General features: G+C 43.2%; 1 protein-coding gene across 3 annotated transcripts in view; it reads right to left on the bottom strand.

The window, feature by feature from the left end:
* Positions 1-26,079, bottom strand: part of plcb1 (phospholipase C beta 1) — a 646,154-nt gene that overhangs the window by 137,184 nt on the left and 482,891 nt on the right. For all 3 annotated transcript variants that reach the window (XM_067989433.1, XM_067989434.1, XM_067989436.1), the window contains exons 15-16: positions 4,660-4,782; positions 2,360-2,430 (exon numbers count right to left, since the gene is read on the bottom strand). In XM_067989433.1, the coding sequence (XP_067845534.1) occupies positions 2,360-2,430; positions 4,660-4,782 (194 nt within the window). The remainder of the gene's footprint in view (positions 1-2,359; positions 2,431-4,659; positions 4,783-26,079) is intronic.

Raw genomic sequence — 26,079 nt, 5'->3', positions numbered from 1 at the left:
CCTATCTTAGACTTTTTTGTACTCTCTCCTAGTCTGATCCCATCTACTACCGTATTATTTCTTGCTCTAGTGCTATCTTTCTCTTCCAGTCCTTTGTGCACCTTGTTTCTCCTTTCCAATGCTACATCCTGGTGCCCATCCCCCTGCCAAATTAGTTTGAACCCCCCCCCCCACAGCACTAGCGAACCTCCCTGCGAGGACATTGGTCCCAGCTCCGTTGAGGTGCAAACCATCCAGCCTGTACAGGTCCCACCTCCCCCAGAACTGGTCCCAATGTCCCAGGAATCTAAAGCCCTCCCTCCTGCAACATCTCTCCAGCCTCGCATTCATCTGCTCTATCCTCCTTTTTCTATACTCACTAGCGTGAGGCACTGGGAGTAATCCTTAGAGGTCCTGCTTCTTAGTCTCTTTCCTTACTCCTTAAAATCTGCCTGCAGGACCTCATCCCTCTTTCTACCTACGTCGTTGGTACCGATATGGACCACGACCTCTGGTTGTTCACCCTCCCCCCTCCAGAATGTTCTGCAGCCACTCAGTGACATCCTTGACACTGGCACCAGGGAGGCAACATACCATCCTGGAATCATGTCTGCGGCCGCTGAAACGCCTGTATGTTCCCCTAACTATAGAATCCCCTATCACTATTGTTCTCCTGGCCTTATGGCTCTTCTTAAAAGCCACCTCTTTGACCAAGCTTTTGCAGCTTCGTCCTTTTTGCCCATCTAATATCTCTTTCTGTGTCTCGGCAAACCATTTTTGTTTGATTACGCCTCTGTGAAGGGTTTTGAGATGTTTTGCTATGTCAAAGGCATGATATAAAAGCAAGTTGTTGTTATTCCAATCAAAGAATATAAAACACATCAATATTGGAAGAGCAGTGACTTTGTGAAGCAGTTTTGTTGAGCATTATATAAATTGTGTCCAAGTCTGTCACCTGCACAGGATGTCAAGGTGCCAAAAATTGTAATTTCTCTTTCTAGAATCAAAAAAAGTCTGCCAAACACTTTTTTTGTGAATATAATGCCCCTTTAATTGAGCTACACATTTAATTGAAGCAGTACAAGACAAATATTTGACTTTTTAATACTGGAGTCCCTTCTATTTTATCCCATGGTTCATTTGTACTCTGATCTGATAGTTCACATAAATATCCCACATTTTGCTGCACTTCAAATATGAAATGCCAGATATGCCACAAATGTATTTTAAATTACGATTATGTAATTATGGTCCCAGTACAGATTTGGTCGAATAAAGTCATAATTTTCTTGGAAGTGTTTTGTATAAGCAACCCACTATAATACATATCAAAGGAATAATAATTAGTTTCAAGAAATACAACATTTATTTTAATGATTGAAAATTGCTGACCAACAGTTGGTGAGTAAATGATGTACCATATTTACATAATCTTTTACACGCTGCGCTCAGGTTCCTTTACAGCTTTCAGAATATGCACCGTGACGACCAAGCAACATCTGCCCTTTCTGAGCGGGTCTGAAGCTGAACATCAAACACAATGGAAGAACTGTACAAAACGGGATATTTAAAAAAATGTTTAAATAGCAACTTGTCAGAAGTGTTACGTTTGTGCAAAAGATAGTAGTGTAGGTGTTGGGAGGAAGCTCAGCGATGATGGCCCCATGGTTTCCTCAAATCTGAACGAAAACAGTGAAACAAAGAACTTTCATAAAGTGCTTCAGAGCCAATGAAGTACTTTTGAAGTGTAGTCACTGCTGTAACGTAGGAAACACAGCAGCCAATTTGCAACCAGCAAGGTCCCAGAAACAGCAATGAAATAAATGATCAGATAATTATTTTTATAAGTGATTTTGGTTGAGGGATAAATGTTGGCTAGGACATTAGGATAATTCCCTTGCTCTTCTTCGAATAGTGCCATGGGATCTTTTACATCCACCTGACAGGGTCCTCAGTTTAACGACTCATCCAAAAGATGGCACCTCCAACTGTGCTGCACTCCCTCAGTAGTGCACTGAAGTTTCATACTAGATTATATGCTGAAGTCTCTGGTGTGCGGCTTGAACTCTTGACCGACTGACTCAGAGGTGAGAGTGCTCCCATTGTACCAAGGCTGACAATGCAAGTATAAAAGTAGCTTCCAGAGAACCTTGTGCATTAGTCCAGATTGTGGCTTCCAGCAAAAAATTCAGCAGTCACCAGGTGGGAAGTGGTGCTAACCATCAACCTTGGACTCAACTCCAAATTGAACCTTTCAGACAATAAAGTCAAATCACGGTTTCTGGACTATCTCTTCCCTAAACAGAATTTACTCTATCTATGAAAAGAGCACTGTGCAGATATCACAAAGTAATATAATTTATGCAGTAGTTCGGCCTACCTCATCCATAGAGGATTTCTTGGAATCTTCATCATCATCATCTTCCTCTTCACTTTCTGCTTCTCCATCTCCTACAGACATTTTACAGTAATTACCAGGGATGTTACTTTTAACAGATGTCCAGAGGTACAGTGAAGAAATGTTGCAAAATAAGTATTTAATGAATTGAATACCGTTCAGATTTTCAATCTGGTGCTAGGCCTCACTGTGGCATCAGTGCCTCTAGGCTGGGAAGGGGAAATGTCAGTAAAGAGTTCCTGCTCCTCATTGCCATCCAGCAAACCCTGCCAGAACTGCTAATGTGTGGATGTCAGGTGAGGACAGGACCAGGCCCAGCAAAGACATCTCGCACGCTTGCCAGTACTTAATGTGAAAGCCACTTAAGCAAGGTAGTGAAGGGTGACAAGTCACCCTGGAACTGTGCTCAAGCAAGATGAGAGGATGGGGGAGGGGAAAAAATTGGTGGAGAAATTCAACAAGACAAAGACTTTTAGAAAAAATTGTTATGATTTTTTTCTGCAGGTTTCTTTTATTATTAACCATTTATGATATACAGAAATGAATGTTATCCATCAGGACCATTAAAGGGAGGCTTTATTCACTAGAACAGAGCACTAGGTTGCTTAAAAACATAGTTAATAGTGTTGGAAAACATACAGCATTGGCTCACACATCCAAACAATGGATGGATATGTACTTACAAACGCACAAGGGAAATGTAACATTTATAAATGCTAGTTAATTCTCAGTCAAAATCTGCACCTGCGTGATTCTGAAATCACCTTGGAATTTTTTTGAGATTTCCAAATCCTTGCAGAAACATTACTTTTAAGGTGCCTGTTGCAACCCTTCTTTCTCCGATGAATGTTGTCCCACAAACATTCTGGAGTTAGGTTCAGCCCTCGGACTCCCAAACGAACTGAAGCCAAATGGGTCCTTTGGGCACTTTAGAAACTTTTTAATGCAATGAGAAAATGGAAACACCCACTGGTGCTGTCCCAACAAAATCATGATGGGTTTAGATAAAGTAAATAAGGAGAAACTGTTCCCATTGGCGGAAGGCCCGTGAACCAGAGGGCACAGATTTAAGGCAATTGGCAAAAGAACCAAAGGCGACATGAGGTAAAACTTTTTTTTAACGCAGCGAGTAGTTATGATCTGGAATGCGTTGCCTGAAAGGGTGGTGGAAGCAGATTCAATCATGGCTTTCAAAAAGGAATTGGATAAATATTTGAAGGGAAAAAAATTTGCAGGGCTATGGGGAAAGAGCAGGGGAATGGGACTAACTGGATCGCTCTTACAAAGAGCCAGCACAGACTCGATGGGCCGAATGGCCTTCTTCTGTGCTGTAATGATTCTATGAACATGTAAAAAGAAAACAGATGCACACCCATATAAATACACAGAGATCTCTCTGAGGGGGGCAGAGTGAAATGCACAGCCTGGAGCAGCTCACTGCTGCCTAGTGTCTATTGATACCACTGAGTCAGCCAATGAGTTCGAGGTGGGCGGGACTGATAGCAATCTATTTTACAACAAACAACGTCTATTTACTCAGCAAACAGCAAACAGAGTCTACTTAAAAAGAGTCTCGACGAGAACTCATGACCGAAACTACAGCAACATCTCCTGATAAAAGCAGGGTGATTTCTCCAGCAAAACGCAGTGAGTGGAGGATAGTTACATAATGCAAATTACGAGCGTGAAATCAATCCTAGTCACTTATAGCAGTGCGGTCTCCAGGCGTGAGTGACGGGGGAATTACCCAATCATCTCCATTCTGGCAATAGGTGATATTTGAAGAACTGAGTATGAAAGTGCAGGACAAGGCATTGGATGAAGTTACTTGATAGGCTTGAAATCTGGAACTCTCTACCCCCCACCCCCCCCCACCCCCCCCCCCCCACCGCCTCAGAAAGTTGTGGAGACTGGGGGTCAATCGAAAATTTCAAAACTGAGATTGATAGATTTTTGTTAGGCAAGGGTTTTAAGGGTTACAGAACCAAGGCGGGTAGATAGAGTTAAGATACAGATCAGCCATGATCTAATTGAATGGCGGAACAGGCTCAAGGGGCTGAATGGCCTACTCCTGTTCCTATGATACTATGTTCCTACTGTCCTCTACTGAAGTACAGTTATAACCATCCTTGTAATATGTAAATCTGTCAGTAGGCAACTTTTTGCCCTGAACATCATTCCATTGTAATGAGTCTAGTGATACTTTTTCTCAGCAGGTACAAGATGAACCAGTCTGTCCAAGAGCAATACAATACATTGAAAACAATTGCAAATGTTCTGACCTATTGATTTTCTGCCAATTGCTTTCTGCTCAGCCAACTCCTTCCCTATTTTTTCCACATGTTTATCTGCTCCATCCACATTGGATTGTTGGGTTACATCATGCTCCTCAGGGTTGGATGAGGCTGTTATGCAGATAATGATAAATGGTTAAGTTTTTGCATATAGGTATATTTTTTTAAAAGCATAACTTTTTATTTTAGTTTTTCCACAAGAACTGAACAAACTGTAGGGTACAAATTGTTATGCGATGTCTCACAATATTATACACAAGGTTATTGGAGATGGAAATAGAGGTTGATGAATAGTAAACCACCAATAACTTGGTTCATAGCGAGATTCAGTAGTTATTTCTGCAAAGTCCTGTAGAACCTCAGTTACAGAACTCTCTGCCTCATGATATGGCTCTTCAAATAATGTGAGAATGCTTAACGTCTTTGTTCGAAACTCTTTTGTCTGCTATTTTAACAGAGGCACAATCCATTTAAAATAAGCAGGATAATACCTAGATAAAATAGCAAAGGCTTTTCATATGAATCGTTTGGCACTTGTGTGCCGATATTTAAAAAACCTCTTTCCAAAGCACTCAGGATCGAAGGTACCTTTTACTCTGAAATGGTGATAACTGAATTGTCCATCTTTGTGACAACGGCTCAATGACAAACGTAAAATACGGATACATAAAACATACATGGAGATTATTGCTATCTGGTGGAGAGAAAGAAACAGCAGCTTATAATCAAGGAAGTACCAGTTTGACCTGGAGATGTCCCGGGGTAGGCATGGGTGGAGAGGCACAGGCAATAATAAAAGACTTGGCGTTGGTCAGACTGGCTGCCCTTGCGTGTCTAATCTGAAGCAGCTCACGCAATTATCAGAGATATTACAAACCGCAGATCAAAAAAAACTGAAATAAAGAAACATATTGTTTGATAGATTGAATGTCCAAGTTTATCAAAGAAGCAAAACGCAGTGCACTGAAACAAGAACTAACATACAACATACCACATTACTGTTAACGTTTATGAGGGGTTGAAAAACATGGTCCTCGGGACACAGAACAAACTGTCTGAAGTTATACTAACTGAGAAGTGCCCATCAAGCAGGCAAAAGCGAAAGGTGAGAGGGGCATACACATCTTCTCAAGAGTTCATTATAAACAGTATTACAAACAATGTCACTGTGTGTACCTTGTGGCCTCTTCAGTCACTTAGCTCTTTATAGCTCATCAACTAATAATTGGTACTATCCACTACATCTATAAGAATTAATTATTAGCTGTAGGCACTAACCCTGAATACAGTTCCAATAAGTTCCCAGCTTCTCTTCTATCAATTGCAACTGAAACAATACTTGCTGAAACTATCTAAGTCGGATTCGAAAATCCCAAATTGCCTACCTATCCACCAGAGCGTACACCATCCATCCAGAAAATAAGATTAACTAGTGCCTGGGGTGAGAAGCAATGATGAATCATGCTGATTTAGTACTTGGTACAGCATAGAGTGAAGGAATAATAAATCTGAAAGTGAATTTCTACAGTGCTACAGGTGGAAGCTGGGGATGGAGAGTTAATTTAGTTCATTTAAAAAAAAATCTTTAATAAAGCTGTTTTTCAGGTTTGTAATTAAAATAATTAGGATTAATTATCTATATATATAAATGGATGTACATAAAAATAGAAAAATCCCAATTTTAACAATGGTTCAACATTATGGAGAAGCATATAGTTAACAGATCATTTTGCACAATGTTAATAGTAATTAAGTGTTAAACAGCCAGGTATAACATACATCAACAGCAATGCTTTCTGTAAACAAGATGTATTTGTACAAAGAAGGAAACTGTTCCTCATAGAAAAATTCAGTTTGATTATATGTTGACCGGAGGTCACCGGTTACGGTTATTGGCTTAGTACAAAGAGAAGAGGCAATTCTCTCTTAACTCTCAATTCACTTTATTCACGTTGTTAGATCATATACATATAGCTTATACGTCTGGTTAGATATAGACATGCAGTTTGCATCAGGTTATACAGTTTTATACCCAAACTAGGATCTAAACGCACACCCACTAGGTTTCTCTGACACTCCCTGAGTGGTCACAGAATATAAAGGCTAATACCCGAAAAGGAGAGCTGACGCTGGCCAGGCGTTACGTTCTCCCTCTCTTTCGACATCGTCTCTACGTCCCTGACGTAGGTTCTTCCACTTCCGCGATGGTTGGTCTTCGGAGTCTTCGCTGGCTCCACGCCAGAGATTCTTCATTCTTATTCCGAATCTTATCTCTTCAAGCTGTGCTGTCTCTTTCCCGTTGGTTTAGGCTTGCTCGCCTAGTCCGTGTCTTCTCCTCATTGGCTCTGTCCCAAGGACTTAGGTAGCATTACCTCATTACTCCTTTTCTAAATAAGGACTTGTGTCTTATCACACCTCCTTTGTCTGTCACGAAACTTAGCTAATTCAAACCAGTTCCAGCCAGCTCAGGCCAGCGACTGAATTCAGGTTACTTCAGTTCAAAAGTTGCTTTTGCCTGTGTGTCAGCAGCTCGGAATAAACTCAATAGTTTCTGCAGCCCCTGGCCAACAATTGGGAAACCAATGATGACAGATCATCCTGCACTATATCACTGCGACAGGAGTGGGGTCCTATCCTGTTTCAAGTTATAACATTTCTACGCTATATCCTTTAATGTAACTTGCAAAACAGCAAGGATTTACACTGCGATTTATTGAACAGAAGCCACGGCCGCTGTTTCTGTCAAGTTTTCTTTCTCCCTTTTAGTTCGAGAACCTGTAGGCAAGACAAAAAGACACCTCTGTCTGGAAGTATGATACAGTAATGACAAATTTAATCTGCTTTCTGTTTATTTCTCCCTGTCCTCGCCATTTGCCCTGCCATTCATCAACTCGTGAAATTTAAAATCCTCGTCCTGATCTATAAATCTCTCCATGGCGTCTACCCATCCTATTTCTGCAATCTCCTCCAGCCCTATATCCCCTCCCAAACGCAGCTCCCCCCATCCTTTGCCTCACCAATGAAAGCAGAACTTTCAGCCGCCTTGGTCCAGCTCCCACCCTAAACCTCTCCGCTTCTCCACCATTAAAAACATTTTGAAAAACCCATCTCTCCGACCAAGTTTTCAGCCCCCCTTCCTAATCTCTCCTTTCCTGGTTTGACGTCTGCATCATTGCGTTTATTTGCGATGTGCCTTGGCACTTGCTAATGGTGCTCCATAAAGGCAGATTGCTGTCGTTATGTGTTCTTTTCCCTGCTTATGTGGTTTAATCTGAAAAGTAAAATGTTACAGAAAACAAACTTCCCACCTACTGATTACTTTTTGTTTTTAAGCACTTTTACACATGTTTCTTATGGTTCAGAGAATTATATGGAATGTACAGCAAAGAAACAGGCCATTCGGCCCAACAGGTCCATGCCAGTGTTTAAGATCCACACGAGCCTCCTCCTACCTCCTTTCATCTAACCCCATCAACATATCCTATTCCTTTCTCCCTCATGTACTTGTCTAGCTTCTCCTTAAATGCATCTATGCTAGTCGCCTCAACTACACCCTGTAGCAAGTTCCACATTCTAACCACTCTCTGAGTAAAGAAGTTTCTCCTGAATTCCCTATTGGATTTATTAGTGACTGTCTTATATTTGTGGCCCCTAGTTCTGGTCTCCCCCGCAAGTGGAAACATCTTCTCCACATCTACCCGATCAAACTCTTTCATAATCTTAAATACCTCTATCAGGTCGCCCCTCAATCATCTCTTTTCTAGAGAAAAGAGCCCCAGCCTGTTCAATCTTTCCCAATAGGTATAATCTCTCAATTCTGGTATCATTCTAGTAAATCTTTTTCGTTCATTTGATGCCGAGTGGAATTAAACAATGTGGACGAGGATTTTTTTTTGGTCAGTCAGGTGTCCGACATGTGGGCAAATCAAATCATGCTTAAGATTCTCCATATCGAGCTACTAAGAAATTCACAAAGGCCAGGATTTTGACTCAGAGCTGGGAAGGGGGCGGGGGGGGGGCAGTGAATTACAGACGGGAAACCCGGAAGTACGGGTTTCCTGGACATCCTTATGATTTTGACGTAAGGACATCTTTTTTTTTGTGGGTTTGCCGTCCGAGAGGCCGGCCTGATTGACAGGCTGGTCTCAGTCAGACGGGAGCAGAGCAAGGAAGTGGACGTGAAAAGGTAAGTGCTCAGGTAAGACTTAGATTGTATGGATGGGAGAGGCATGGGTGGGCACGGGGATCACGGGCAGGCACGTGGGCACTGGGGGAGTCAGTCATCGGGGGGGGTGGGGGGGGGAGTTGGGGGGGGAGATCAGTCAGCACAGGTCAGTCACCGGGGGAGTCAGTCAGGATCGGGGCTCATCGCAGGGGTCCGCGATCGTTGTGGGGGGGACACGATCGTTGCGGGGGGGGGGGGGGGGGTGGGGTCACTGCAGGTAGGCTTGTTGGTCCTGGGGGGAGCACTCCTGCTTCCTTTTTAATGCTCTCCTGCCCCTAACCCACCCGTTTTTCACAATTAAAATCCAGCCTAAAGTGCCCGTTTATCTGGGCCTGAGTGTATGCACTCTCTCCCTGTAGGAACATACTTTACTTGCTCAAGTCCAGAAAGTTCACCTGCAGTTGGGCAAGAGTCAAGACTTAAGGAGTCCCTGATTTTTTTGGGCCACTGAATTAATATGTTAAATTCTCTTTGCTTTACATGGCATTTGTGGATTTTTACTGGTATTTTGGGGTCAAACTTTGGGTACAAAGTTCAACCATCTTCTCTGACCTGCAATGCCACCACTATTGCCATGTCCTCCACCATCAACAACTTAGGGGTGGGCCATTGACCAGAAGCTTAACTGGAACAGCCATGTCAACACCATGACTACAAGAGCAGGGCAGAGGTTGGCTTTTCTGTGATAAGTGGCTCACTTCCTGACCCCTCAATGCCTCTGCAACAAGGCTCCCCACTCACCTGGATGAGTTATAAAGTTATATGAATTATAAAATTATAAAGGAGTGCCCTAGTGTGTACTTTTAGTGAGGTGGAAGGAGCTGTGCAGGACAGCTCATGACATACCACTGCTTTGAGATTCTGGACATTCAAGTCCAGTGCTGTATCCCAGGCTTACTCATCATAAACTGCTTAATTCAGGTTGAAGAAAGAGAGAATTTGCATTTATATAGCACCTTTCACGACCATAGGAATTGGCAAAGTGCTTTTTGGCTAATCAACTACTTTTGAAGTGTAGTTACTGTAGTAATGTAGAATTTTTAAAAAAGCATGACAGACAATTTGTGCATAGCAAGGTCCTATAAACAGCGATGAGATAAATGAATCAGATAATCTGTTTTCTTTCGTGATATTGGTTGGGGAATAAACATTGGCCAGGACACCACGAGATGCTGCGTTACTGTTTCACTGAAATCAAAGGAAATTATCTTATTGATGCAGATGCGGGAGAACCTTCAACACACGGACTGCAGCGGTTCAAGAAGGCGGCTCACCACCACCTTCTCAAGGGCAATTAGGGATGGGCAATAAATGCCAGCAACGCCCACATCCCATGAACGAATAATAAAAAAAGAAATGCTCGGCTGGGAGAGTCCAAGGATGCATTTACACTACAGGGTAGATTTTCCAAGTCCTCGCTTACAGTTAATATCTTGCATGCCATGAGCACATGTCAGAAAATCGATTTTCTGATGCACGCTTGCGATGTGCGAGGTACCGGAAAATCTACCCAAATAAGTTTAACATTGGTGTAATGCTGTTTCGGCCTCACACAGATGCAAAACTTGTGCAGCGTAAATCGGGTGACTGGAATGAGGCTCACTCCATTTCACCCCAGTGTCAGGTCGGAACCTGACTCTACATTCAGGCTGTACTGATACTATAACTGCAATGTTGCTCTAATGTGAAAGCACTTCACACTCATATCTCAGTTCTAGTTTATCTATGATGTGGAGATGCCAGTGATGGACTGGGGTGGACAAATGTAAGCAATCTTACAACACCAGGTTATAGTCCAACAGTTTTATTTGAAAATCACAAGCTTTCGGAGCTTACCTCCTTCGTCAGGTGATTGAGTGAAGGGTTCTAAAATCGCATAGCATATATTAGGCTGGGACACGATCACAGCAATCAAAGATGTCATTGGTGTTCAGACAGGTTAGCCACGGAAAACATTACATCCCAGTATACTGAATACACAATGGGTCAGATTACACAGACAAAGAGAGAAAGAGACCCGAAAGGCAGAGAGAGAGAGAGAGAATGTCCAGTTGTATTAAAAACAAATAACTTTTTTTTCCCCTTGCTGTTGGGGTTACGTGTAGCGTGACATAAACCCAAGATCCCGGTTGAGGCCGTCCTCATGGGTGCGGAACTTGGCTATCAATTTCTGCTCGATGATTTTGCGTTGTCGTGTGTCTCGAAGGCCGCCTTGGAGAACGCTTGGAAGTTTTCCGTGGCTAACCTGTCTGAACACCAACGACACCTTTGATTGCTGTGACCGTCTCCCAGCCTAATATATGCTATGCGATTTTAGAACCCTTCACTCAATCACCTGACGAAGCAAGTAAGCTCCGAAAGCTTGTGATTTTCAAATAAAACTGTTGGACTATTACCAGTTTATCTAGACAGGATCTGAAGAAATCCACTGTGAATTAGGTCACCCAGCAGTAGAACAGACACAAGGTGAAGTTCCTCTTTTAACAAAAACTCTGTGCTTAACGACCCGTTAACAAAATTGCAGGAACACTCAGCCTTGAAATGTGCAGTTTCTGGGAATGCAATTTTGTTAGCAGGGCTGTTAATCACTGATGAGGACAGCTTTTGTCCTGTTTTCATTAAAAGAGGAACTGCAACCCCTTCCTATGGAGCCATCACAGTTCTGGGCTGACTTGAATGAGCCAGAGTAACTACCGTGACTGAGAATTTAATGATGTGTAATGTTGTCGAGCGGTTGTGTAACAGCACAGTTGGCCAAGGGCCGCTCAAAGGCATTGGCTGTAGTTTTGTAGGGAAAAGGATGGGGTGAAGCAGACAGGGCATCCTAGTCTGTGTCAGCTGACATTGTGGGGTTTGAGGTGCTCTTTTCTTCTCTTGCTGTGTTTGTGCTCATTTATGGGAGTCACTTGAGTGATCTTGGGGGGTAGGGTTCACAACTCTGGTGGGATGTATTCTTGGGGGTTTGATCCTGTGACATTTGATCACGTGACACTGTAAATGCTTCAAAAAAATATTCATTACATTTATATTAAATATTTTCTCGTCATCCTCCAATTCATCCCCGTTGGCATTCTCTTTTAGATTCACTCCTTCTCCGACTGTGCTCTTGCTTAATGGTACTGGAAGGAATCCTTGCTCTTGTGTGCAGCTATACTCTTTACCCTGTTCCCCCCATGCTCATCTGATAACCCTTTTGACATGTTTCTAAAGTTTCCTATATTCTTCCCAACCAAACTTTTCTGAAGCCCCTTTTTCTATCTTATTTTACAATTGGTTGTCTCGTTGATTCATTTAGGGTCCTTTTTTTGACTCTACCCATGCTAATTTAATGAACTATTTGACCTGAGTGTTCTTACATGAGTCTATGAAGCTACTCCATTTGTCCTGTACTGAGGAGTTAATAAATTATTCCCCCAGTCAATCTATTTTAGCTCTTCCCTCATTCCCTGCTATTTGGCCTTTTGAAAATTATGCACCTGACACACACATGCCTCACTAGTCATTTTAAACCAAAATAAAATCTTCCTAGCTCTCCCCTACAAGATACTTCCAACTCTTTGCTTCAACTCTTGTCGACCAAATCTTGTACATTTCCTCTTTCATTTAACATGTTTTGGGTTTCAATATTTGCAGGCTCTTTGCTGTTCATTTTTGACTTAACACTTGCCGGAATTCTGCTGGGCTTCCATTATCCAATTTTTGTTTCCTCATCTTATGAATAATTGTATTCAAAAAGGTGTGTATGGATCCCAGGTCAGATTAAGGGGATGATTTTAAACCCCAAGAACGGGTGGGTTGGGGGGGGGGGTGGGGGGGGGAGTTGAAAATAGCTGTTTTTTGGGTCGCGACCGCAAAATTTTCAGACTTCGCATTCCCAGTGGGATGCCTGTACGTTTACGCACTGACGTTAAACCCAGAAATAAAACCAACTTGCTATTTTCAACTCCCACCCATCCCCAACCCACCACTTCTTAGGGTTGAAAATCACCCCCTAACGATCTAAAGTGTGAAAAAGACATTTTCACAAATCTAATCTTTTAATTTTTTAGTGTTCTCCCTCCTTGTTAAAACAGGTAGATGCTAATGGCAGTGACTAACAGAAGCAGAGTGATCAATGTTACCAGCTTTTTAGCAGATCGCTGCACCTCAATACTGCACACCACTGCGGAGTTGCCGAAGCCGAGCTGCAGTGCAGTGCCCGGGAAGTTAATCTTCCATCCCGGGGACTCGCCGACAATCTGGGAGGGTCAGTAACCCGACTTGTGGGTGATTGGAATGAGCAGGTCTTTAGGGACGGTCACAGGCCGTTTTGGTATTTTGCCACTCCCAAACAGTGGCTGCACGTCATTCGTTTGGCATACGTTCCTTACATCATAGAACCATAGAAAGGTTACAGCACGGAAGGAGGCCATTCGGCCCATCGAGTCCACGCCAGCTCTATGCAAGAGCAGTCCAGCTAGTTCCATTCCCCACCCTATCATAGAATCATAGAAGTTTACAACATGGAAACAGGCCCTTCGGCCCAACATGTCCATGTCGCCCAGTTTATACCACTAAGCTAGCCCCAATTGCCTGCACTTGGCCCATATCCCTCTATACCCATCTTACCCATGTAACTGTCCAAATGCTTTTTAAAAGGCAAAATTGTGCCCGCCTCTACTACTGCCTCTGGCAGCTCGTTCCAGACACTCACCACCCTTTGAGTGAAAAAATTGCCCCTCTGGACCCTTTTGTATCTCTCACCTCTCACCTTAAATCTATGCCCCCTCGTTATAGACTCCTCTACCTTTGGGAAAAGATTTTGACTATCGACCTTATCTATGCCCCTCATTATTTTATAGGCTTCTATAAGATCACCCCTAAACCTCCTACTCTCCAGGGAAAAAAGTCTCAGTCTATCCAACCTCTCCCTATAAGTCAAACCATCAAGTCCCGGTAGCATCCTAGTAAATCTTTTCTGCACTCTTTCTAGTTTAATAATATCCTTTCTATAATAGGGTGACCAGAACTGTACACAGTATTCCAAGTGTGGCCTTACTAATGTCTTGTACAACTTCAACAAGACAACCCAACTCCTGTATTCAATGTTCTGACCAATGAAACCAAGCATACTGAATGCCTTCTTCACCACCCTATCCACCTGTGACTCCACTTTCAAGGAGCTATGAACCTGTACTCCTAGATCTCTTTGTTCTATAACTCTCCCCAACGCCCTACCATTAACGGAGTAGGTCCTGGCCCGATTCGATCTACCAAAATGCATCACCTCACATTTATCTAAATTAAACTCCATCTGCCATTCATCGGCCCACTGGCCCAATTTATCAAGATCCCGTTGCAATCCTAGATAACCTTCTTCACTGTCCACAATGCCACCAACCTTGATGTCATCTGCAAACTTACTAACCATGCCTCCTAAATTCTCATCCATCATTAATATAAATAACAAATAACAGCAGACCCAGCACCGATCCCTGAGGCACACCGCTGGTCATAGGCCTCCAGTTTGAAAAACAACCCTCTACAACCACCCTCTGTCTTCTGTCGTCAATCCAATTTTGTATCCAATTGGCTACCTCACCTTGGATCCCGTGAGATTTAACCTTATGTAACAACCTACCATGCGGTACCTTGTCAAAGGCTTTGCTAAAGTCCATGTAGACCACGTCTACTGCACAACCCTCATCTATCTTCTTGGTTACCCCTTCAAAAAACTCAATCAAATTCGTGAGACATGATTTTCCACTCACAAAACCATGCTGACTATTCCTAATCAGTCCCTGCCTCTCCAAATGCCTGTAGATCCTGTCTCTCAGAATACCCTCTAACAACTTACCCACTACAGATGTCAGACTCACCGGTCTGTAGTTCCCAGGCTTTTCCCTGCTGCCCTTCTTAAACAAAGGCTACCCTCCAATCTTCAGGCACCTCACCTGTAGCTGTCGATGATTCAAATATCTCTGCTAGGGGACCCGCAATTTCCTCCCTAACCTCCCATAACGTCCTGGGATACATTTCATCAGGTCCCGGAGATTTATCTACTTTGATGCGCGTTAAGACTTCCAGCACCTCCCTCTCTGTAATATGTACACTCCTCAAGACATCACTATTTATTTCCCCAAGTTCCCTAACATCCATGCCTTTCTCAACCGTAAATACCGATGTGAAATATTCATTTAGGATCTCACCCATCTCTTGTGGTTCTGCACATAGATGACCTTGTTGATCCTTAAGAGGCCCTACTCTCTCCCTAGTTACTCTTTTGCCCTTTATGTATTTGTAGAAGCTCTTTGGATTCTCCTTTGCCTTATCTGCCAAAGCAATCTCATGTCCCCTTTTTGCCCTCCTGATTTCTCTCTTAACTCTTCTCTGGCAATCTCTATACTCTTCAAGGGATCCACTTGATCCCAGCTGCCTATGCATGTCATATGCCTCCTTCTTCTTTTTGACTAGGGCCTCAATCTCCCGAGTCATCCAAGGTTCCCTACTTCTACCAGCCTTGCCCTTCACTTTATAAGGAATGTGCTTACCCTGAACCCTGGTTAACACACTTTTGAAAGCCTCCCACTTACCAGACGTCCCTTTGCCTGCCAACAGACTCTCCCAATCAACTTCTGAAAGTTCCTGTCTAATACCATCAAAATTGGCCTTTCCCCAATTTAGAATTTTAACTTTTGGGCCAGACCTATCCTTCTCCATAGCTATCTTAAAACTAATGGAATTATGATCACTGGTCCCAAAGTGATCCCTCACTAACACTTCTGTCACCTGCCCTTCCTTATTTCCCAAGAGGAGGTCAAGTTTTGCCCCCTCTCTAGTCGGGCCATCCACATACTGAATGAGAAATTCCTCCTGAATACACTCAACAAATTTCCCTCCATCCAAGCTCCTAATGCTATGGCTGTCCCAGTCAATGTTGGGAAAGTTAAAGTCCCCTACTATTACCACCCTATTTTTCTTGCAGCTGTCTTTTAATCTCCTTACATATTTGCTCCTCAATTTCCCGTTGACTATTTGGGGGTCTGTAGTACAAACCTATCAAAGTGATCTCTCCCTTCTTATTTTTCAGTTCTACCCATATAGACTCAGTGGGCGAACCCTCGGATATATCCCCTCTCACTACTGCCGTGATGTTCTCCCTAATCAAGAACGGAACTCCCCCTCCTATCTTACCTCATAGCCCTGCACTTTTTCCTTTCAAGTACTTATCCAGTTCCCTATTGAAGGCCATGATTGAACCTGCCTTCACTATTCCCTCAGGCAGTGCATTCCAGATCCTAACCACTCGCTTGTAAAAAAGTTTTTCGTCATGTCACCTCTGGTTCTTTTGCCAATCACCTTAAATCTATGTCCTCTAGTTCTTGACCCTTCCACCAATGGGAACAGTTCCTCTCTATCTACTCTGTCTGGACCCTTCATGATTTTGAACACCTCTATCAAATCTCCTCGCAACCGTCTCTGTTCCAAGGAGATGGATGCTAACAAAATCTGCATCTTAGATTGTCTGTTAGCATTCATGACATAAGGGTACAAGTTCCTCAACTTCTGAGCTTCAGATTTTGGGGGGACCTTTATTTAATTGTCAGTGTCAGCTGTGGCTCAGTTGGTAGCTCTCTCGCCTCTGAGTCAGAAGGTCATGGGTTCAAGCCCCACTCCAGACTTCGCTGGTTGTAAAGCGCTTTGGGAAATCCTGAGGTTGTGAAAGGCGCTACATAAATGTAAGTCTTTCTTTCTTTCTTTCTAATTGGCAGCATAATGAGGACATTCTGTTGAAACATGTGATGCCTTCTCCAACCAAGTTCTAACGAAGGGCTTCCATTGTCATACTTATCCAAACCCTACACTGTTATGGTGAAGTAGTTCCCAAAGAAGCAATGGATCAATGTGCTGCAATGACCAATACAGAATGACTGTGCCATGAACTGAAAGCAAGTGACCAAAGCTGGAGGGCAGGTATATCCTGTAGCAATTCCACCAGAGCTCGAGTCTGTGCCCGGGTGACTGAGGGCAGAAAACAGAACCAAGGGTCGCGCATACTGAGGCTTACAATTTCCAAACACCGTTATTTTTAATGTTGGCATTAAAATAAATGGTTTACGGATGGTGTCCATGTAATGCCGATTTGGAAATCTAGGCTCGTCTGTCACACAATATAGGAACTGACCGAACTTCCCCGAAATTGGCAATGTTAGCTGAAAACGTCTTATGAAAAGACCAATTCATATAGTCGGTTTCATGTACTTAAAATATTAAAGAAAACATAACACAATGGTGCTGCTGTCATTATCGATATCATTGCTCCCCAAATCCTTTTGTGATCCCACTAGGACATGCATCCACTTCCTAGTTTGTGCTGTGACAGCCAACTCTTGGTTCATGTCATTGTATCAACCAAACAGTAACCCTTATTGTGTTTTAATGTATTGCACGTCACATTTCTCAGGCACTGCAAAAAAATCTAAATTTACTTAGCAGCAGTCGTTTATCATAATGTTGAACTGATGCAATCAGCATGCGATTGAATTGTTGTTTCATTTTATTTTGAATTATACAGTGTGTCCCAGTTGCAGTCCGGTGAATCACAGTGACAGTCACTTTCAGAGTGTTTGATACGAAAACTGCCAGAAAGTGCACAGTTTCATAGTTCCATTTTCCTCGAAGGTGAATTCAAAACGACTCACTGTGCAATAAAACCGGGAGTGGGGATTTTGCAAACATCACCCATTTAGAAGATGAGCTGGGAATATTCCTGTCTGGCTGATATGACTGGAAACAAACAGTGATGGGGGTAAATTGTTAAGACTCCACTCCCAGCGCAGAGCCTCGCTAGTGGCGGTGCAGATGGTAGCCCTGATTTTCTGACCTGCCCTCAGCTGGGCGCTGCGGCGGGAATGAAACCTCGCAAAATTCACTGCTTATACGTATGTAGCACTTTAATTAAAATCCAATACTATTGATTAGGAACCTGAATGATGGGAGAGGAGCACCCCCAATGTTTCACAGGAGAATGTACTGCTTGTTGTGAAACTGCGGAATCTAAAAAAGCCCCACCTTCGTGGGGCAGGTGGCTGCAAGCTCCACTACGGGTGCATCTTTGCCACCCACCTGCCCCGTGCAACCTGAGAAGTTGGCACCCGGTTTGCCTTTCGGGGATGGGGTTGCCCTGACCGCAGGTGGACTTCCGTCAACACCTGTGAGAAGGGGTCAGATAGCGATTACCTCAAAAAAAAAAATTGGGGCGTTTTTCAAGGATCCACTACCACCTATCTGGTGTCAGGCGTGGCTCAGTGGGTAGCACTCTGTCCTCTGCGTCAGAGGTTTGTAGGTTCAAGTCCCGCTCCAGAGACCCGAGCATATAATACAGGCTGACACCCCCAGTGCGGTACTGAGGGAGTGGCTGTCGGAGGTGTCGTCTTTCGGATGAGACGTCAAACCGAGCCCCCGTCTGCCTTCTCAGGTTGACATGAAAGATCCCATGGCACTAATTCGAAGAAGAGCAGGGGAGTTCTCCCTGGTGCCCTGGCCAATTTTTAATCCCTCAACCAACATCACTAAAAACAGATTATCTGGGTCATTATCACATTACTGATTGTGGGACCTTGCTGTGCGCAAATTGGCTATTGCGTTTTCTTCATTACAACAATGACTACCCTTAAAAAGTACTTCATTGACCGTAAAACGCTTTGGGACGTCCTGAGGTCGTGAAAGGCGCCATAAAATGCAGGTTCTTTCTTTCTTTTTACACCATATCTCATTTGGCATACCAGCTTCCAATCCGACGCTGGGTTCCAAATGAGCCAGGGAAACAGGAACTCCCAAAACAGGGACTCCCTATCCCTGGCTCTGTAATCCCATCCTCCAAACTACAGATGCCTTGTAAGTCTGCATTATTTCAACAAATGAAAAGCGATAGTGGAAACTGATGTTAAATGGAATCCACTGTACATGTGAAATATACTTCCTTTCAATGCAGTGTGTGCAACACGAGGAAACAAAACTGAGGTTATCATAATACCTGCATTACTCCAGGTTGAACACCAGATGGCAGTACAGACTAAATAAAATCAATCACCTCGGAACCATTAAATCATCGGCATTTTTCGTTATTTTATTAAATTATCAATTAAACTTTAGCAGGAGCAGACAAACAACACCCTTACCTACTTCTTGCTCACCTGTATCACTAAAAGTACTACAGTACGGAAAATGTTTGACAAGATTTGTTTTTCCCTTTTGTCAGTTTGATGTGCATTAAGTTGACAAAGTACACTTGTGAGAATAGAACATTTATCGTCTTCACAACCAAAGGCAATATTGAGGAGTTGTGAGTTAGTGGTACCACTGCTTAGATGCAGGGCAGATTGGTCCAAAACTCTGAGGATGTCGGTGTATAACTTGTGTGAAAGGTTTGGGCCCTTTTAACATGCCACAAATTTGGATTGGTGACACGAGGTCATTTAATTATTGTAGATAAGGATAAATTCACCGATTTCCCACGCTCCCATTGCAGAAGGGAGTGTGGGATTGGAGGTAGGGCTATAACACTGCAGCACCAATTCTCTGACCCAAACTCCTTTCGAATGAGGCTGCAGTGAATTTACCTCATGACTCTCACCCGATCTAATATCCTTCAGGAAACAAATCATAAATAAAGCCTGGAAAAAAACGTGTTCGTAACTTCGCCAGAAACACCGAACAGGGTCAATCCACACGAGTTCACTCACGATGTTGCCACACAAAGCGTTCCGAGGAATTCTTACCCCCCACCGCTCTCACATTACTTAAATAACAAAAGCTGGTGCCCAAGTCTAGTGCGCTTACACACCCAGTCGTGTGCCCTACTGGTTCTGAGCTGGATAATTCAATAATGAAACCAGAGGATGTGATTACTTCAAGCACAGCAAATGTGACGAGCAGAAGACATACATAACGTGACATTATGCGCTGGTTAGGCATCTTTCTCTGACTGGGGTGACACACTGCTTCTTATGGAAGCATTAAATAACACATGGGCTCTCGGTGTGACCATTCTCTAAATGGCAAGACACTTTTGAAGAAAAATTAGTTGATCCTTTTTAAAGATTATTTGAAAAGCAATGTTAGTGTTTGTAGCTGCTTCGTACCATCACAGCAGTAGTGTGCGTCCATTATTTTTGCAGAGCACGACGATTAGAAATTAATTTCACTTGCATAACAATAATGTCTGCACTTTAGGGCAATTTATTGCCTGTGAGGCTCTTCATGATGTTTTTTAAAGATGTAATGAAGCCCTATATAAATGCAAGTTCTTTTTTCATTTCAAAGTACATCACTGAAGATGTTTTGCTGCACATTATTTTCTGAACTATTATAACATATTGTCAGTGTAAATCTTGCTTTGTGTGCTCACTGTGTATTATCCTTTCCCCAATGCACTTGACCAGTAGACAGACACCGCACTTATGCAGAAACTACTTTAAAAAAAAAAGTGAACATGCGCAAAAAAGCACATGAATGCGGAGATGAAAAGAAAACAAAAAGCTGAAAATGTACAGCAAGTTCACTAGCGTCTAAAAGAGAAATAAAATCTGTCTTTCTTCTTCACATGCTGACTGGCCTGTCGTGCGCTTCCAGAATTTATCTTCTGATGTAGATCAGGGTGATTTGCTCATCTCTTCAGAGAGAAAAATGTACTGTTGCAAATGTTTTTGATTTCCTTTGTTCATTAGCCCTCTATTCACATGGGTCTTGAAATTACACTCTGGGGATAACAGCGTTCGAACATTTAAGGCAATCATCTGAAAATCCTCTCTGAATTATTTCAAAAGAGAAGTTAGCCTATTTAGTTTAACACCCCCACTGAAACAGCAGAGGGAGGAATTTCAGATGAGCATGCTAAGTGTTGCATGCTGATATTCCACAGCATACTTTCATGGCAGCTCTATCGCGACTTAATTCTTTAAAAGACCACCTGTTAGTGACCAGGTTTTACAACTATAAAGGGTTTTGATTGAATCATTAGGGGGAGACTGTCTCCTTTGGTTGGGGAGTCAATGATGAGGAATCATTGATTTAAAATCGTCACAGAGACAGTGAAGAGGGAAGTTGGGGAAATTTCCTTGCACAGTGGATTGTCAGAATGCTTTGCCACAGGGGGTAGTTGAGTGGAGAACATTGCATTTTTGAAGCAGAGGAAGATACTGGGTTGTGGGGAGAGAGTGGGGCAGTGAGATTGGTTCTGCTCTAGCAAGGAGCCAGCACAGGCATCTTGGACCAAAAGGCCTCCATCTGCGCTGTAAACGTCCATGGTTGCATTTCCAGCCCAATAGTTGGCTCTAGCACACTTTGAAAATGTTCTGCAAAACAAGAATGACTTAAACAGCAAAATGAGAAAGTAAAAACTCCACTCCTTGTCCTGCATAATTCTATTCACCCCCAGTTAATAGGATTTTAAAAATGAGTGATTATTGTCACTTTGTAAACTGAAAATCCGTAGATTATGCAAATTATTGCAGCTGTATTGGCACATTCATGGGCTTATCTCACGAAGGAGAAAGACCCCTAACTGTTCAATGTAAAGTCTCGGTCACCCTCTCCTCTGGCATCTCATTTATATTCATACCTCCCTGATTAGTGCAACATTATTATAGCGGGTTATGTAACACACGCTGGGCATGTTGTATACCTACAAGCTTTGTCACCAAAATAACTTCAAACATTGCTTCTAATTAAATGTCTCCAAGCACTGATTTGGGATATTTCTTCTGCTAATGAAATGTTGTGTCTCGGGGGGTCGATTAGCAGAAACAAATGAGTCTCCATCAGTGCAGCAAGCTACTGTTCATTTACACTACCTAGACTGAAGGCTTGCCTTGAAGAGGAAATCAACTTGACTTACAAGATGACAAAACTGCAAACTTTGCCCAATGTGGAGAAATTCAACCTCTAACACTACATTCTACAGCGGTTCGGGGGGGAGGGGGGGAAAGAGAGACGGGGAGGGGGGAGTTACACCATAACTATTTCTTTATACAGCACATTTTGGCATAATATTCCACAATTAAGTCACAACTCCATGTTGACTATAGTTCTGCACGATAAAATATTCAAAGAATTTAAGGTTATGACAATTTGTTTTAAAAACGGGAAGTCCATCACCCACGTTTCTCACTAATAAAAATATAGAATTACAACACAGAAACAGGCCAGTTGCTCTAACCAGTCCACGTTGGTGCTTATTCTCCCCATAAGCAATAATATAATCTCATATGCCCAACCTGTTGGCATATTCTTCAATTTATTTTTCCTTCAACCACTTATCTAACCTTTTCTTGAATGTTTACATGGTCTCTGCTTCAATCACTAACTCCAGTAGTGCATTCTGTATTAAAAATAAGTTTCTTCTACTCTCTGTCCAACATTTCTGACATTCAATCTTATATCTGTGTCTCCTCATGCTAGACTCTTCACGACTGGAAACACTCTGCTTCTAGCTACCTCACCCCATCCCTTCGTAATTTTAGGTACCTTTATCAAATGACCCTGTATTCTCCTCTGTTCTGCTGAAAACAGCCCAGGCAGCACCCGAGTGAATCTGTGCTGTACCTTCCTTCTTGCCTCAACATCCTTCTTATAGTATGGGGCGCAAAACTGCACAAAGTGACTGTGGTCTTACTAAGGTTTTATATAGATTCATCATCACGTCTCGACTTCTATATTCCATACCTCTTGCAATAAAATCCAGCATTTCATTATCTTTTTTTAATTGCCGTATCCACTTGTGCTGCTTAAATGTATTTTAAACCTGAGCCCTAAATCCCTCTGCTCTTCCACAGCACCCAACCTTCCCCGAGGGTACCAATTTTAACCAAAATGTACCACCTCACTTCTACGGACATGGAATTCCATCCACCCACTTCCAACCACTCTGAGAAATTACCCTTAACTCCGACTCTCTGTTTCTTTCCTTCTAACCAGCTTTTAATCCACCGTGCTGTCCTTCCCCCTAATTCTAGATCCCTTAATTTTCTCCAATAGTCTCCTATGTGGTACCTTGTCAAAGGTTTTCTGAAAGTCCATGCACACCGCATCCATTGCAATTCCCCCATGCACCATAGCTGTCACCTCCTCAAAGAACTCTATCAGTTTGTCAAGCACAATCTTCCTTTTTTGAAATGTTGGCTGCTTTCAATTATTTTCTCTTCATCTAGATACTAAGTCATTTTACCTTTAATTAAAGATTCCAAACATTTCCCCTACTACAGATGCTAAACTAACTGGCTTGCAAATACCTGAGTTAGCTCTGTGTCTCTTTTCGATGATGGGTATTACGGTGGCCACTCTCCAGTCCTCCAGCACACAATCCACAAGCAATAGATCCATGAAATATAATTACTAAGGCCTCTGCTATATCTTCACCCCCACCTCCTGCCCCCCATTTTCCTGAGGATCTTTGGAAATCAGGTCCTGACACTTTGTCCTCCTTTAGCTTAACTAATTTCTCGAATACTTTCTTCTCATTTATCATAATATCTCTCATGTGCAATTTCTCTCTGTATGCAAGATTTACTCTTCCTTGATTCCTTAATAAAACTCTCAATGTCAAAAAAAAGAATTGGTGCACAAGTTTGATGTATGCAAACAGACAGGGAATGAAAGACAGAAGCTGAGACTGAGGGTCAAAAGCTGGATTGAAAGGCATGGAAAGAAATTAGTGTAGGTAAGTCAACTTTGGTGCATTTTATTTTGTCAAATTGACATTACATAAAAGGATGCTTGACTCTATCTGTGCTTTCTGTATGAGAATAATTGTTATTTTTCTGCCCACAGGATTGATACTTTACATGTGTGAAAACCAAAAATGATTATTCCTATGTGTGAAAATAACACTTAATGGTTAGTCCTCAGCACAGAGTGCCCTGAATTAATCTAAAGAGACACTTAAGGTTTGGCCAAAGGTTGCATGATCGGAAAGTTAACTAAATTTGCCTCAAACTACCAGCGTTCAGTTATGTGAGAGCATTATAGCTCACTCAGAATAGTGTCAAAAAGGAAAACATCATACACTGGAACAGCTGAGTTCTGAAGAAGAGTCCTGCCCAAAACATGAACCTATCTTTCTTTCCCTTTAATAAATTGATTGACTTCTGTGCATCCAGTATTTTCTGCTTTTATTCCATAACTTCACACATGCATTGATCGAGTATTTTAGTCCCTTCATGCTCTGGGCCATCCCTTCCATCCTGAAAGTACCTTCACTGGAGGGATAGTCTCCACTTACTCAAACACCCAAGTCAAGTGTGCAGCTTGGCATCTCTGGGAGTAAGGGGATAATTTTGTTTTATACCCGCATTGACTATATGGTAAAATCATCAACAGAACGAACCATACCCAAGTCACTGCACTCTGGTAATGAGTAGAATTTAGATTCAGTTATCTCCAATAAGAGCACTCGCTCTTTACTGTCCTCACTGAAGGTGGAAGCAAAACAGGAATGTTGTGCAAGAACAGTTGCCTGAAATTATTTTTGCATTCCGACCGTGGGTCCAGATCAACAAGGTACAGCTGGCTAAGAACACCTGTGGTGCATGGCTCCTGGAGGATTCCAGAGTTGTGTCATAGACGGAATAAGATAAATAGATTTCCAGTGACACTTCTCCACTGTCATGATTTTCAAATTGATTGTCATGAAAGTGACAGCTCTGATGAAATAGAAATCACTTCTTTAGGCTATTCTGAGGGCCATATAACATGTATTTAACCATCTCAGCACTCGGGCTGTGGCAGAGTCATTTCTTCAAAATAGCGATGATGGAGATCCCAACAAATCTCCCAGGATTGGCACTCACTATGTGGGCAGAGTGAGCTCCTGACCGAGGTTGGCCCTCCTGTAGGGCGGTGATTTTGATTACCGATGGAAGTGTCATTGCTATGTTGCAGGTGTCCATGCAGGAAATAGCACAGCCCTACAACAGGCTCTGTGCTAACAGCATTGAGCACTCCGAGGGACGGTGTAACATGGCTCAGTTGGCCATTTAGGGCTCGATTGTCGCACCCCCGAGTGGGTGCGTTCGTGGCGGGGGGGCTGCGAAAATCGGGGATTCCCGGGGCGGGTCTGGAGCCCGGCTCCAACCTGCCCACTTCCGGGTTCCCCAGTGACGTGCTGACATGCACGCACAGCCCCCGCATGTGGGTTTCCCGCTGGCAATTAAAGCTGGCGGGGTGCCACTTGAAGTAATTAACCAGCTATTTCAGGTCGTTTACAGACCTGATTGACCTGATATTTTAGGAGGGGTGGGATTTTCAGATCAACTGGGACTGTTTCCCGTACAGGGGGAAACACTCCCAGTTCAAATGGACGTGTTGCAGCTGTCAGCCTGTGGCAGCTGCAAAGGTCCATTTGACAGGTTGTGGTGGGGGGAGACCCTCACTCATTGCAGGAGGCCAATCTGTCACTTTGGACAAAGTTTGGCCTCCACCACCCTCCTCCTAACAATAAAATTCACCAACTTGCACACTTACCCTGGGGTCCAGACACATGTACCTACCTTACGGACCCCCTCAAATGTACATCTTCCGGATGGGGGTCGCCGTAGCTGCAGTCATGACCTCCTCGGAGGACGAACAGCATCACCAGCCTCACCGGCCACGCCGTCCACCTCTGACACGTGGAGCTCCACAACACAGTGCTGTGACACATCCACCTGCACAGCAGGAGGGAGGGCAACAGCAGAGAGAGATGCGACGCAGAAGGCACTACCCTCGCCACAGGGTCTACAGACCGAGGCTCAGCTTGCTGGACCTCTCTGAGCAGCAGTGCACACGGAGGCTCAGAGTCACTCGACATGTAGTCGTGGACATGTGCAGCCTCCTTCATGCCGAATTGCTCCCGGCTGGCCCGAGCACCATCTTCTTACCTGTCGCTGTCAAAGTCACCCCTGCCCTCAACAACTTCTCCTCTGCATCCTTCCAGGGTGCCACCGGGGACATCACCGACGTCTCTCAGCCGTCTGCACAAAAGAGCCCTGCAAATACACCTACACCCACTCTGCAGTGACACAATGGGTGGCATCAGTTGTGGGTCTTCATTGTGATCCTCAGGAAAGGGCATTATTGCACAAACCAGACAAGATTCGCAAAGACGTGGCAGTAGTGGTGCCAATATAATATGTAATGTGAGTTGGTCAGAAATTAAATATAAGTAA

This window comes from Heptranchias perlo, chromosome 8, assembly GCF_035084215.1.
Source record: "Heptranchias perlo isolate sHepPer1 chromosome 8, sHepPer1.hap1, whole genome shotgun sequence".
NCBI classification, from domain to species: Eukaryota; Metazoa; Chordata; class Chondrichthyes; order Hexanchiformes; family Hexanchidae; genus Heptranchias; species Heptranchias perlo.
This window is presented reverse-complemented; position numbering and strand designations above follow the sequence as displayed.